Source organism: Perca fluviatilis, chromosome 24 (assembly GCF_010015445.1).
Source record: "Perca fluviatilis chromosome 24, GENO_Pfluv_1.0, whole genome shotgun sequence".
NCBI classification, from domain to species: Eukaryota; Metazoa; Chordata; class Actinopteri; order Perciformes; family Percidae; genus Perca; species Perca fluviatilis.
Genome location: NC_053135.1, coordinates 14,725,257 through 14,740,072, shown reverse-complemented (window position 1 = coordinate 14,740,072; position 14,816 = coordinate 14,725,257). Strand labels below are relative to the sequence as shown.

The 14,816-nt window shown below is 39.7% G+C and overlaps 1 protein-coding gene across 1 annotated transcript in view; it reads right to left on the bottom strand.

Annotated features, from left to right (window-relative positions):
- LOC120554076 (diacylglycerol kinase zeta-like) overlaps positions 1 to 14,816 on the bottom strand; it is a 143,324-nt gene that overhangs the window by 54,393 nt on the left and 74,115 nt on the right. Inside the window, 5 exon segments of the mRNA XM_039792676.1 lie at positions 7,911 to 7,947; positions 7,949 to 7,988; positions 13,475 to 13,575; positions 13,938 to 14,050; positions 14,290 to 14,376. Of these exon segments, the coding sequence (XP_039648610.1) occupies positions 7,911 to 7,947; positions 7,949 to 7,988; positions 13,475 to 13,575; positions 13,938 to 14,050; positions 14,290 to 14,376 (378 nt within the window).

Sequence of the window (14,816 nt, the reverse complement as noted above, 5' to 3'; positions counted from 1 at the left end):
GGCTTTTCATTTTATATAGGAAGCGTTAAGTTTGTATTGACAGCATAATGCCGTGACAAAACAAGGCAAACGGGAGCAGATCAGAAAAACTCCATACTAAATTAGGATTATATCACATTCCGTTCATTTTTAGCTCAATCTTTTTTCCAAATCAACTTACTAAGTAAATTTAACCATAAAGTTAACATCAGATGGGTTGAGTGTGGGATTCTTTAAAAGAGGGTTCACTCTAGCTGCTCTCTTTTCCCCGGTTGTGAAATACATCCACGTTTCAAACATGGATGATCTATCAAAACTGCTTTTAACAACTGTGGAACAGGCTGTATGGTTGGGAACACCATTATCAACCACCTGATGTATGCAGATGATCTGGTGATTCTTTGTCCAAATAGTGCTGGCCTTCAACAGTTACTAAGGGTCTGCTCCCAATATGGCTCAGACTTTGACATTAAGTACAATTCTAAGAAGAGTAATATCATTGCTAGAAGCAGGGAGGACAATAAACTGTCATTTCCTGCTTTCTCTCTGTCTGGTACTGTCCTTAAAGTGTGTGATGAGGTCAAATACTTAGGGCACTATATAACTGACGACCTGTCTGATGATTGGGACATTCACAGACAGTTCTGTATGATGTATACACAAGCTAATATGTTGAATCGTAAATTTAGTATGTGTTCATTGTCTGTGAAGACCACATTTTTTAAAGCCTTTTGCCAAATGTATACTGCCCACTTGTGGCGGCACTATTAAAAAAGCAGTATGCAGAAACTCAATGTGGCATATAATGATGGCATGAGGCTTAAAATGCCCCGACGGAGCAGTGCAAGCCAAATGTTTGTAAGTGTTGATGTATCCACCTGTCCTGCTGTACTCAGGAATCTCATGTACAGATCTATGTGTAGACTAAGTCATTCAACAACATAATTGCAACACTAGTGAACCCTGCAAAGAGTTAGGTTCACTTCAAGATTGTGGAATCATTGGCGTTTTAGTCTATACGCTAATATCTGAACACTCTTTGTGTATTGTGGAACTCTGACTGTTGTAGTAGTAAAGTAAACCGACACTAAAGGGGCATGTCCACTAGATCCTGTGATGGAGGGCGTCTTAATGCGAAGTGTAATGTGTGCAAATTGCATTTTATGGTTGGAATGCTCAAAAAGGTCTGCAAAGACCATTTCATTTACAAAAATGTTGGAGTTAAGATGTTACAAATCATTTGAAAATGATACTGTAATTATGCTAAATAAGTTTAAGACTCAAAATGCATTTCATTGAAAGAAATACCCCAGTTGTACCCATTTCATGCCACAAAACAGAAATGTCCGGTACAACTACATTTTGTGTATGAAATGGAGCTGAATCTGTATTTGTAACATTTATGTTGTTAGTGTTTTACAGTGACAGAAGACTTGATTTGTTGATGATGAATTGGTGGTAGGTCTGTATTTGATATTAAAGTAATTCATTATATAACTTTAAAGCTCTTTTGAGGTACTTACCTTGCAATTAGTGCCATTACATAAGATCTTAATATGTGGTAGGTATAACCAGTAACCATTGTAGCATTTCTTTTTGTGACACGTTATGATTCAAAAGAGAAAAAGAAAGCACTGGCACTACAAGTGTTAAAAGTGACTATATTTACTAGTAAAGATTCAATTTCAAAAGTAACAAGCTTTGAGTTTCATTTATAATTAAGATTTCTCTCTGATCCTGTCTTCTGATGAATGTGTGACAAAACAAAACACTGAAAAGTGTTTATTGAACAATTTCAGTTATCATGAATACCACGCTAAAAATACTTTCCAAACGTTAGAACTGTATGACTGTATGAATTGTCTTGTCACTGTTTTTGTTTCCAGGCCTCTTGTGAGAAGATCGGGGCCTCAAAAAGACTACCTAATTAACCCTGCACTTCAATAAAGAAACAACTAAAAAAAAGAACCCTAACCTTTATTCACTGAGCATTTATTTAATCTATTCTGACACAACAGAGTAAATCACATCCGCATCATAGGGCAAATTCACTTACTAACAAACTTGGCTACACCCACACAAGAAAACCAAAAGCACATTTAAACACACGGTTAATCAATACACGTAGTAAAGGTCACACACATTAATAAACCTTCACAAACAACAGTCCATGCATCATGCTGCAACATGCTGAGACACATGGGGAAACTAATCTCTGTGGAAACAACCCTGTGTGTTTTAGTCTCCTAACAATATTAGGGGTCATAAACTGCTACTGCTGATGTCCCCATCAAAGTGTATATGTTGGTTCCCCTTTTCTTTCAGTCTGTATGAGGGTACTGTTGATATATGTACAGCAAGTGCACAAAAGTGAAAAGGAATCTAAATCAGAGGGGTGTAGTGATTCATTGTCCTCTAAGCCACTCACATTACTTGCCTCATACCTATCAAACAGCTGTGCAAATGACGATAGAGCATGATGAAAAGAGCTAATCAAAAGGAGAGGCAAGGTGACTTCTCCAAGTAAGAAAAACAATGCTGTTGTCTGGATGGTACAGCATGAAAAGACATGAATGCCCAGCACAACAAATCGGCAAACATGCTGAGGTCATTTAGGTTGAACTTTAATTTGAAAACAAACTAAAAGTCCGGTCTTGTCAGGTTTTCTGTGCATGATGTTGCCTTAGCTTGCACAGTGATCTACATAAATGCCATTATATGTGGTTTCTGAATCTGTTTTAGACTAAATTAAAATCATTTACCAATCTAAAACCAGTGGTGGATGACAGACGATAATACTTAGATCATTAGTGTTATCAGAGGCTGTATTCCAGGTTAGAAGCACAGGAAGATCGAAGAGACCTGGTTGTTGTGTTGGCTGGACCTTGCAAATGCCTATGGTTGTATACAAGACAAGCTGGTTGAAATATCACTAGTTCAACTCAGTGTTTCTGGCAAGAACTTGATTATGATCTATTAGAAGTGCTTCAATCTGAGAGTCACTTCTGGAACAACATCAATACAGCATTGGCTAGAGAAAGGGATTATCACAGGATGCATCATTTGAGTGATCCTATTCACCTTAAGTCAGCAGTAGTGGAGTGAAGAGGCTCTGACTCTCAAGTGTGGTATTCATCAGAGCCATCATGGATGACTTGATGTGGGATAACTACATCAGTCTTAAAAAATGTGTTACATGAGACCTGGATTAGTTTTAAACCAGTGATGAAGTTTTGCTTCTTCCTTGTGATGTATCAGATGTTGGTCACAGAGAAGCCAAAGTACAGCCTGGGCAAGGTCTTTGTTGCACCCTCAAGTCAAGGCTGAGGTGGACTGCTAATCATTTCCCAGGGCTGCCTGGGAAATTTAAGGCCTGAATCTTTCAACATGGTAACCTTAAACAATTCATATGGCCCCTGCTGAGCTTTGGGCTTCAAAAGGAAAATCAATCCTTTCCTTCAAAAGGTGGCTGGGACCCCCGCAAATGCTCAGAAGCATCCCCTCATGCAGGCATACGAATAAGCTATGGCTCCCCTGTGGCAGATTGACAGAGTTACTGACAGGTTATCCAGGAAAGGGGGTGCTATATAAAGTCTCTTCAGAGATACAAGTCTACAATGATGTATTCAAGGTCAGGACTATAGGGGAGTCAAGGGTGCAGGACTTGGTTGTCCATGGCTGCATGTCCAGAGTTGTTGTCTGAAGAGCCTTGGGGAGGGGCAGATGTCATCTGCAATAGCAGATACCACTTGCACAGGAATCTACAGAAGCCAACAAGTGTACCTGCAAGGAAGGCAGCTTTGCCATCAGGCGTAGAAGGTCCCTCTAGAATTAACTTGGACTCCGAGGACTCAGAGAAGAGGGGGCCAAGCACACAAACCTGATAGGCGAGGGCAGCAGAAAAGGATTTCAGGCACAGTTTGTACCCATTAAAGTTCACTGTAGAGGCTTTGCCGCCCAGTCCCTTTGCAATCCCTTGCAAGGATTGCAAAGAGATAGAGCCATCATGGACCATCACCGACAGATCAAGATAGCTGTGGATCAAGGCGTGATCCATGAACCACACGCTACTTGGATTCAAGCTCAGGCCTGATCTTCTACAATTGGATCGCCTGGGTAAGGCAGTTTGATGCTGAAAAGCCTACAGTCCACAGTCAATGACCCCAGGTCATATCACTGATGATGCATCTTTGTGCATCACAAGATGTCTAAACCAATTTCACAATCACTACTTGTGTCGTGCTGAAAACAGACATGGTCCTCAGACGTCTAGCTCAGTGCAAGTCTAATTTTCAAGACAATAACACCTTATTTCATGCTGCCTCATTAAAATTAAACTCCAATCTGTTTGTGTCTATCCTGCCACCGTAGCACATGCTGTGCTGGTCAGAAAAATATCAACATTGACAAGCAAAGTACATGTACATGAGGAAAATACAAACAAGTGTTGGCACATGCTCTAGTCTTTGCAATGCAATTGAAATAGAGCCACAATTCAAAAAGGCAAAAAAATCACAAAAGATTTTTCACATACAAAAAATAAATGTCAGCAGCATTCACACAAATACTGAAATATTGCAGTACTGCAAAAAAAGAAAAAAAAAGGGTCTGCACTCAGACCTGTTGAACCAAGAGTTTAAATGAATGACCTGCCACAAATCTCAGTGGTTGGAGGGCCTGTACATGCTACACTCGATACAGAAAATGTGCCGAACAAAGTTGCCATTGGTTGCATTTGGGGCATTTCAGGTGGTCTGTTCACACCATAGACAAACTGATGTCAGAAATGGGTCACTTCAAACAGTCTAGACAGAAATATCGGGTCTGGGGGGAAAAAAAAAAAAGGAATTGAGCATTAAGCCCTGTAATGTGAACATAGCTTTAGGATTTCCATCGTAAGATGCCTGACATTAATGACTAAAGACGTGGAATAATTCTGATGTCTGGAGTACAGCAAGTACAAAAGACAACCAACTCGGTTTTACTTTTCTCCAAACCACTGTCTGGACTGAGTTTGGCTGAATATAGCTCTGTTCAGACATGTCATCTTTTACATTCCTGGCTTCATTAATGGGCTTTTGCCCTCTTAAACATAGGTCTCCATTAGGGAGATGTTCCATAATGACTGTTCGAACATTAAAGGAGCATAATGGATAACAGCTGCAATACTCATGTGATATTTAGCATCTGACACGCAAGACAAAAGTCTAAAGCCCTTTTTTCCTCCTTGCCACAGTGACAGTCGAGCTGGAGAGCAGTGGTGAGTTGGTAATGAATGATATAATGAAGAAGATTATTCTCTCACATGATGAATCAGTCACAGATGTTAAAACGTTTAGCAGTAAATATCTCCATCCAGGGCCGTAGCTACCATTGAGGACACTGAGTTCACGTTCTTTGAGTGTGTTTTTAATGGGACTTTGGGGAAGTTCATATGTTACAGTCAAGGTTACATTTTTTAAGACTGGTTTTGCTATTTTTTGAATCAACCTAACAATGAAGCAAGGAATCTGCCTCAAGAACAGTTCATCCGATCTACTTTGCACTTGGCAGGTGTATTGCTGGGAACCCAATGGCGTTCAGTTTATCGAATTTGGACATGCGACACATTCATTATGAATACATTTTGACTAAACCATTAGGGGGCGCTCTGTGCAGCAGCATGGGCGGGGCTTCATGGCTCTGCGGATTGACTAAGGCATTTCTCCGTTACCTTTTTCCGATTTTAACTTTTCTGTGTGGATGCGGTCAGAAAAAGCAATCAAACTGATGAAGTCAACAAATGAAGTTCAAAAGAACATTAAACTAGGTCCCACTCTGCGCTGGTGTCTGTATCAGCGTAGTGTATTGAGAGGGGACCCTTATTAACTGTTACTCCGCCGAACGGCATGCTGGGTACAGCTCGCTCTCCGTCACTCGCATTCAAGAACAAATGATGAAAGAAAGACCGAAGAGGTTACATTGTAGCAAACTCAAACATTTTAAGCATCAGCACATTCAGAATGAATTTGGTTTTCGGAAATAGCCTGGTCCTAAACAGCTAGCTGTTAGCAAACGGCGCATATACTCCAGCATTGCTAGAAGAGGACTTAACCATGTGATGGCAGGTGTATTGCTCAGGCCACAAGGAAGCAAAGTGTTGAGCATAATGTTGTTTGGACGAGCGTCTTTCGAGAAAGCTGCAAGCATCAATACCAGTGGCCAAACATTCGGCCCGTTGTTTTTCCGACAACAGCAGTGACAAATTGCTAGTTTGTGTCTTTAGCGGCAGACTGTTAAGTAATTAGACCCAAGTTATTCTTATGTGATAGGATACTATTTCCTAGATACACTTCATACATTTAGCTGAGGCAGGTAAATGATTACTGATGAGTGGGTTTTAAAAGGTTGTTGGCAAATATATTTTCTGTTCTCACTTCAAGTGACTAAAACATTAGGATGTCCTTATTAAGTGGAATAATTAAGATAATGTTTATTTTGTTCCTGATCCTGTTTAAAATATGGCTTCATCTGCGTATATGTGTGTGCATATTATGTTGTGTAATGTATTAATGGCCACATGCTGTACTTTGTATTCCCTAGAGTACAGAATCTATTCTGTTCATGTGTGTGGGTGTTTGTTTAGAATGGTGTTTGCGTGTGTGTGTGTGTGTGTGTGTGTGTGTGTGTGTGTGTGTGTGTGTGTGTGGTGAATAAGAAGCAAATTGTAAAGCGCTTTGTCCAGTTACATAGATACTATATGTTTTATAATGATGTACCTTACTAGAGTGACTCTACAATCTCATTGTACGTAAATGCAATGAAAATAAAGGTATTAATCATTCATTCATTCATTCATCATTCAGTTGCGTGTGTTGGAGGAATTCAAAGCAGCATTTTGGTGACCCCTTTAAGACTTCTTCACTGTCAATCATTCAAACTGGCTATCAGCACTGGTGTCAGATGTAACCTTTCTACCAAAATCCACCTCTGGATTCAGACAGGAAGCTTTCTCATGACTTTGATGGTTTGACTTAAAAAATAAGCAAATTTAAACCAGCCTGAAAGAACTGCAGCAATATTAGCAGAATAGTCTGTTACCTCCCACTTGGATCATTCTCTTTAATATTGCAGTGGTTGAATGTTATCTTCTGTTTATGCATTCTCTAAAGTTAATCAGCCCATTTTGGAGAAAAGCCACGTAGCACTGTCTCACTCAGCAGCACCATAAATATCTTGGGAGGGGGGGGGAGTGTGACCATGGGGCTTATGAGATGTAGTGTAAATTCTAACTTTGGTACAGACAGAATTATTTATTTTTTCTTAAATGTCACTTTTTCCTGTCTGCGATATCTTTTTCAGTAGGCATTTGCTTCTTTGTACTCATTGTTAATGCAACCTAAAAGGAATTGATGGACTGTTAATCAATGGTTGTCAGATTATCCAATAAAATGTTGAATGTTGAAGCAGTTAGTTTCCCGTGTGCCTCTGAACCAAACAAAAAACACACTACAAACTCCAGCATCCAACTACCAACCTGCAGTCCCAAGCATCTGAGGGAGGGGTGGACAGAACAGAAGTCCTGGAGAGAAAGATGGCAGCATAGGAAAGGAAAGGGCTCTATAGGCTTGACAACTCAAACTGTGAAGCAGCGCACTGACATTTGCATGTACTTGCTCAACCAATCAGAGTGAGCCGAGCCTTTCCAACAGTACCAGCCTTGACAGAAACACAACACAATATTGCTTTCCGTTATGCTTCATCATATCGGTTTTATGTGATATGTAAAACACAAACTTTAGAGCAAGAAAAATCCCTTGATCCCCATTAACTCAATTAAATAAATAGAAAATTCTTGCTTTGTGGTACTGCCTTTTTATGTCCATTCAGTGACACAGAACCATGCCCTTTTCATATCTACACCCGTCCCCCCATCCCTCTCTCCTCCTTACCTCCTGCAAACGCTGGATGTGTTCTCTGTCGGTCTGTTACGCTGTCACCAGAAACCACGATTAGTCCCAGAGGAATGGCTGGAAATACAGAGGAGCAAGACAATTATCCAACAGCACTTTGATATGTACTTATATAGTGGTGCTCAACTCCAGCCCTCAGGACCCTGGAAGTACTGCTAGTTTTAATTTTGGTCATCTAGCAGGGACTGATGTAGACCTGGGACTCTACACGAATCTAATTAAATACATTCTATACGGACAACCAGCAGCACAGTGGTTGCTGAAGACCAAAATTGGGAACCACCAACAGCAACTTGTCAACTGATATATACTGTACATAAACTTGCTATGTTGAGTGTTTTGGGGTACAAAAACACAGCTGCATTAGTTGTTAGATAAGAGAATATACCATATTAATATTACTGGAATATTTGCTAAGAATATCATCTTTGTGACAGAAAGAAAACATTTATGGGATAGGTTAGAACCAGAGTTTAAAGTCCTTCAGTGGAAATTCTTGGTCAAAGGGTTGTTTTTTATGCCAGTGGATTGCTAATAATGAAATAGAGAGCATCTAGCGATGGGATCACATAAGCTGCAACGCCAAATCGGGCCATGAGCATAAAGTGGGGGGGGGGAACCCTTCCCTACTTCCAGCGCTCTTGCTCGGACCACGCCCATTTTCGAAGCTTTCATTTTGTTTTAGACTACACACCTAAAAAAAAAAAAGTTGCATAACTCTGTCTTTCACGGCAAAATATGCGAGGCTTGCATGATTTCATAATCCCGCATTTTCGTTGCAAAAAAGTCACATATATCTTAACAGAAAGTTGAAAAATGTTGCGTTTACTTCACACAAGAGCAGCCATTTTCCCCTGTTGCCATGGGAACGTTATGAAGTGACGTAATTACGCAACGTCAACATCATCGAAAAGCAGGGTGTTGGGGGAATCACTTTTTTTCCCCTCTCTTTTTCATCAAACCGCAGTTTTTGCAAGTTCCTGCAATTTTTGCAAGTTCCTGCAATTTTTGCAAGTTCCTGCAATTTTTGCAAGTTCCTGCAATTTTTGCAAGTTCCTGCAATTTTTGCAAATTCCCGCAATTTCATCGCATAAAATTTCATAAATATTCCGCATATTACATCGCATTTTTTAAGAAAACATGCCGCATAATCAAGGATTTTTGCCCGCAACAATCACAAAAAAACTCCGCATGGCTGCTCTTGTATTATCACACAAGAGCAGCCATTTTCCCCTGTTGCCATGGGAACGTTATGAAGTGACGTAATTACGCAACGTCAACATCATCGAAAAGCAGGGTGTTGGGGGAATCACTTTTTTTCCCCTCTCTTTTTCATCAAACCGCAGTTTTTGCAAGTTCCTGCAATTTTTGCAAGTTCCTGCAATTTTTGCAAGTTCCTGCAATTTTTGCAAGTTCCTGCAATTTTTGCAAGTTCCTGCAATTTTTGCAAGTTCCTGCAATTTTTGCAAGTTCCTGCAATTTTTGCAAATTCCCGCAATTTCATCGCATAAAATTTCATAAATATTCCGCATATTACATCGCATTTTTTAAGAAAACATGCCGCATAATCAAGGATTTTTGCCCGCAACAATCACAAAAAAACTCCGCATTTTTCTGGAAGGACCGGTAAAGTGAGGGGGCCAAGGCTCTTGCTCGGACCACACCCATTTTCGAACTCATCCTTCATTTTGATCCCGGCAAAGTACACTGTCTTGGCTAGTAACAAGAAGCAAGACACAGTAAATGTAGATGGACTTTATAGCTTTTCTAGTCTTAATGACTACTCAAAGCGATTTTACATAGCACATGAACCATTCACCATTCACACACATCCATGCACTGAGGCCGAGGCTGCCGTACAAGGTGCCACCTGCTCATCAGATAAACATTCACACACATTCACACTCCGATGGCGCAGCATCGGGGGCAACTCGGGGTTCAGTGTCTCGCCCAAGCACACTTCGAATAAAAAGAACATAAAAACGTAGCTTATACAACGTCGTCTCCTACTCAGTGATGACACAGGGCCAATTGGAAGTTAATTTGAAGTAACTCCAGTTCTTTAAGTGTGTGTGTAGTCCACTGTTGCTCAATATCACAGGTTAAATGAAAACGTGTGAACACAATTTCTGTGTGCGGTATAATAAAGCATGATACTGCCTTACCATGTGTAACAAATTTGTCTAGTGTTGAGGTTGTGCAGCTCAGTATTTTATTCATTGTAAATGACATCAATATTGGGCATCTCCACTGACTGACGATTTTACGTACAGTGCCAAAATTCTGTGCCAAGTTAACGTTGGCATTGGTGTCTATTTTTCTTAAATGAGCCTGACCAAGCTGGCTCGTCATCAGTAAGCCGACATAGATCGTTGAAACAATAAAGACTGGCCCCTGAGGCATTGCAGGCCAGCCGCCCGCTGCACCAACACAACACTGCTGGCTTTACATCACACAGCTAAGTAAGGAGCTCCTGAACCCACACACATACACATACACCTCTCATTGATACTAAATATCTCAGTGTGGAAGACAAAAGACTGCACTGGGAGCAAGAGATAGTAACTTCACTCACAGAAACCATATCAGATTTAGAGATTGTACACTTTTTTGCTAATTCACTACTCTCGCAGGGCAGTTTACTAGCCAAGTGCGTCTTGAAACAATCCCCACACCAAACGCTGCTTTCAAATTGCAACTACTGCATTGATTTCATAGACTCTCCTAGAGGATTGTTCATTTTTAACTGACCTTTTCAAGTGGCACCCAAGTAGCAACTAATTGGTTGTTGTGTATGTCGACGGTACATACAGTGTTGTGTTTGTGAAGATAGCTCATATAAATGTAAGTAATGTTCAGGTTTTCGTGACCAAAAAACAAAATGTGTAAAATGTCAAATGGGCTGAACAATTTCTTAAGACATGGTACAATTAGCCAGGCAGCAGAAAATGAATCGCCAACATTTTTTTTTTACTTATTAATTAAGGTCATATGTCGAAGATATGCCAGACACTCTCTGGTTCCAGCTCAGCAAATGTGAGGATGAAATCCCTTTTGGGCTTTAAACAGTTTTTAGACATCCAGTGCAATAGGTTCACATATAACCCACTTCAGCATTTATAACAAATGGTATTTCCTCATGTTTAATCAATGGCTTTGTTACCATAAATCAGCCATTTTGTACGTTCATCTGCTTATTTTTATATCTCTGATTGACTTGGCACCCGATTGAAAATGCAGCAGCAATTTTGTTGTCAGAGACAATGACTAGGCGCTCTTAAATCTTTTGTTGGTCAGACAAAAGAAGTAATTTGTCACCTGGTACAGTATGATGATGATAATAATATTATAGTATTAGATCAGAATTTTTTATTACCTCTAAGATGATATTTCTAGTATAATTATATACAAAAACTGTACAGATTATACCTGTGCAGTTATAAAAGGTCCATCCAAATCTCTACTAAACAATCATACGGAATACGGAATACAGAGCCACAGTGACTGAAATGGCTTTGAGATTATATAACCACTGCGCCTCAGCGTACGAGGCATATTTTTACCATCTCCCCAAGTCTGACACATCCACTGTGTTGACAGCAGTGATGATTTGCGTAATGAGAAACAACTTAAACTTTAGATGGCAAGAACAAAGTATAAGGTATAAAAATAATGAAAATTATGAAAATCATCTAAAAACAACAGAAATTTTGGATTAAATTGAAAAAAGTGACTCAAAAATACCAAGGATTAGTCTTGAGTCCCAGGATACTGTATAGTACATATAATAATAATAATAATAATAATAATAATAATAATAATAATAATAATGATGATGATGATGATAATAATAATAATAATAATAATAATAATAATAATATGCAAAACCCAGAAACAAAAAGAACCATGTCTACATTTACACCAATATAAATAGTTCACAGTATTATAAAGTGTGCCGTTTACAATATTGTGAAAGGAAACAGCGCCACCCTGTGTGAAAACTCTGAACTTACATGAACTAACTTGCTGCGTGTGCGGTGTGTGTGTGTGTGTGTGTGTGTGTGTGTGTGTGTATTATTTCTAATGACCGAGAGAGACAGATAGAGAAGAAGCTCTGCCTTACTATATTTCTGCGATGCAAGCGCTGCTCACTTTTTCGAGTGTGCAGTATGTAAATCAAAGACCTGAAAAGATCTTTCATGTCAACACAGACACACACAGCTAATCCACAGCAGTGAAGAGTGGCTGTGATGCATGAAGAAGAGACAGCTGAAAATTATCTTGTTGACCTTCACATCCCTGCTCCACCTTCTAATCATCGAGCAGTTTTATTCCCACTTGAGCCTGAAGATGCTGCTGTCATTAAGGTACATCGACCTGCAGCTTCTTGACCCTGTTCAAGTCCTTGGCAGACATCTTGACCGCATACTGAAGAGAAGCTGGTTGAAAACAAGACCTGATGTAACCAATTAATCTTCAGGGGGATTTCGTTTTTGGCTGTTTGTTAACGAAGACTGAGAGTCAAGTCTACTTCCACTGATAACCTTCACTACACAAACACCATTCTGCTGTGGACCAAAGCTATACCCTCAATAAACACTTGTATAGCATTCTTGTATAAAGACTTGATTGTATTATGGTGATCTGCAAATTATCAGAGGTACAATTAGGGCTGGACGATATATGGTTAGAATGAATATCATGTCACCGAGAAAAATGTTTTCAAAAAATACTACTAGGTTTTTAAGGCTTAGGTTTATGTTTTGTTTGTTGTTTATATTTTTGTGTTTGACCTCCATACATTTCCTTATTTTCGTGTTCTGAATTTTACACCACCTAAAGCCATAACTGCCACAAATATTGGTACATACTTTACATATATATTCCCTGGTGTGCGTCTACACATATGCCATTTGAACCATATGTCTGTCTTATTAGTTATTTTGCTTGTATATGATGCACATTTCTACTCCAAAAAGGTTTTTTGTTATTGACAATAAGGGAAGTAGTGCATGCTTGAGATACACTAAGTAACCGTTTCCATCATAACTAGTAAACCGCATGGCTGCTTTAAGCAAATCAACTTCCTGTGAACATAGCATGACAGTAACTAGTTGTATAATGAACGTTATATGGGTTTTTTTTCGTCAGAAACTATTGCATGGAGTCTGGTCATGAATCTTTGAGGCCTGTGAACACATTACATGTGTTATGAAGTAAATACTGATACAATATGTCTTTTGTATTTGTTTTCATTAGTAATAATGCTTTTTTTTTTATTTTATATCAGATACTTGTGTGTATTTTCATTTAAAAATGCAAAAACAAGAAAAAACATTTCAAATAAAGTCATGGTGGTGTCACAATGGTGATTATGGTGAGTATTATAATAGTATTGTTTGCACCGCTGCATACATGAATGCAAGTGTGTGTGTGTGTGTGTGTGTGTGTGTGTGTGTGTGTGTGTGTGTGTGTGTGTGTGTGTGTGTGTGTGTGTGTGTGTGTGTGTGTGTGTGTGTGTGTGTGTGTGTGTGTTGCCTTACATGCTTGTCGTAGTTTGTCCTTGTCATAGTGCAGAGCCTCATAGTCATTCATACTGATCCTGCTGACTCTGATCCTCAGCCTTTCTGGGACTGGCTGTTGACTGAGACACAAACAGGACCAGAACACTTTAAACAACTTATTTGTTATAAATTGTACATTATGCTTTGCCACTATACTTTTCTCATTATTGCGAAATCTTTTTCTCGCAATGACGAGACCACGAGATGAGGTGTCTATGTATTTATTTATTTATTTATAGACACAATAATTGTACATTATCAACCTAGTTGGAGGCTTGACTGTCGGAAGATCAAGGGTATGCTATTTACTATGGCCACAGGGTCTGAAAGAGCTACTGTCTTTAGTTGACTAAGGTTGTGTAAGCCTGAGTGAGTGAGTGAGTGAGTGAGTAAGTGAGTGAGTGAGTGAGTGAGTGAGTGAGCGTGAGTGTGTGAGACTTACTCGTTAAGGTGCGGTAGTGAGGTCCGTCGTTTGGTTTTCTGAACCATGTTTGCCTGGTTTCTGAGGCTGATTCGGATGACAGAGGGAGCGAGTCTGCACGGTTCACCATCCACCTAACAATAACACAAATCAATCACATAAATAGATTAATACCCAATTTGCTTCAGTAGATGTAGTAAGTAATCATCAGTAAAATAATGTTACTTGTAATAATGTTAATTGTTACTGGGCAGCTACTCAATGCGAAGAATATGGGTGACTGTATAAATACGAAGCATGATAGTACATACTGTACAGTGATTCTACAAACATGCTAGGAGTTCAGCGAAGCAGTACAAGTAACAGTATGTACCTGTACTGGGAGAGGTTTAGTAGTGGTGAGGGTGACTTCTCTGCACTGGTTCAACCTCTCGCCATGACCTCCAACCTGAAGAGTAGCCTACACACACGCACAAACACACACAATTGGTCATTACTTTAGCAATTATTTTATGAAATACTGTGCTTTTCCATCATTTCCCTTGTGGCATGGGATCCTTTAACCGATTGATCACTATGGCTATTTTTTTTTTTAAGATTATTTTTTGGGGCTTTTCCCTTTATTATAGTGACAGTGGACAGACATGAAAGGGGGAGAGAGATGGGGGATGACACGCAGCAAAGGGCCGCAGGCCGGACTCGAACCCGGGCCGCTGCAGGACTCAGCCAACATGGGGCGCACGCTCTTACTGGGTGAGCCTGAGGCCGCCCCACTATGGCTATTTTACTCATGATGATAGAGACGTACTATTCTGCTGCGCTTCTTTCAAGTTCTGACTCACAAAATGGTTAACTGGAAATAACATACCTCACTGCGTGTTTTGAACAACATACGAAATA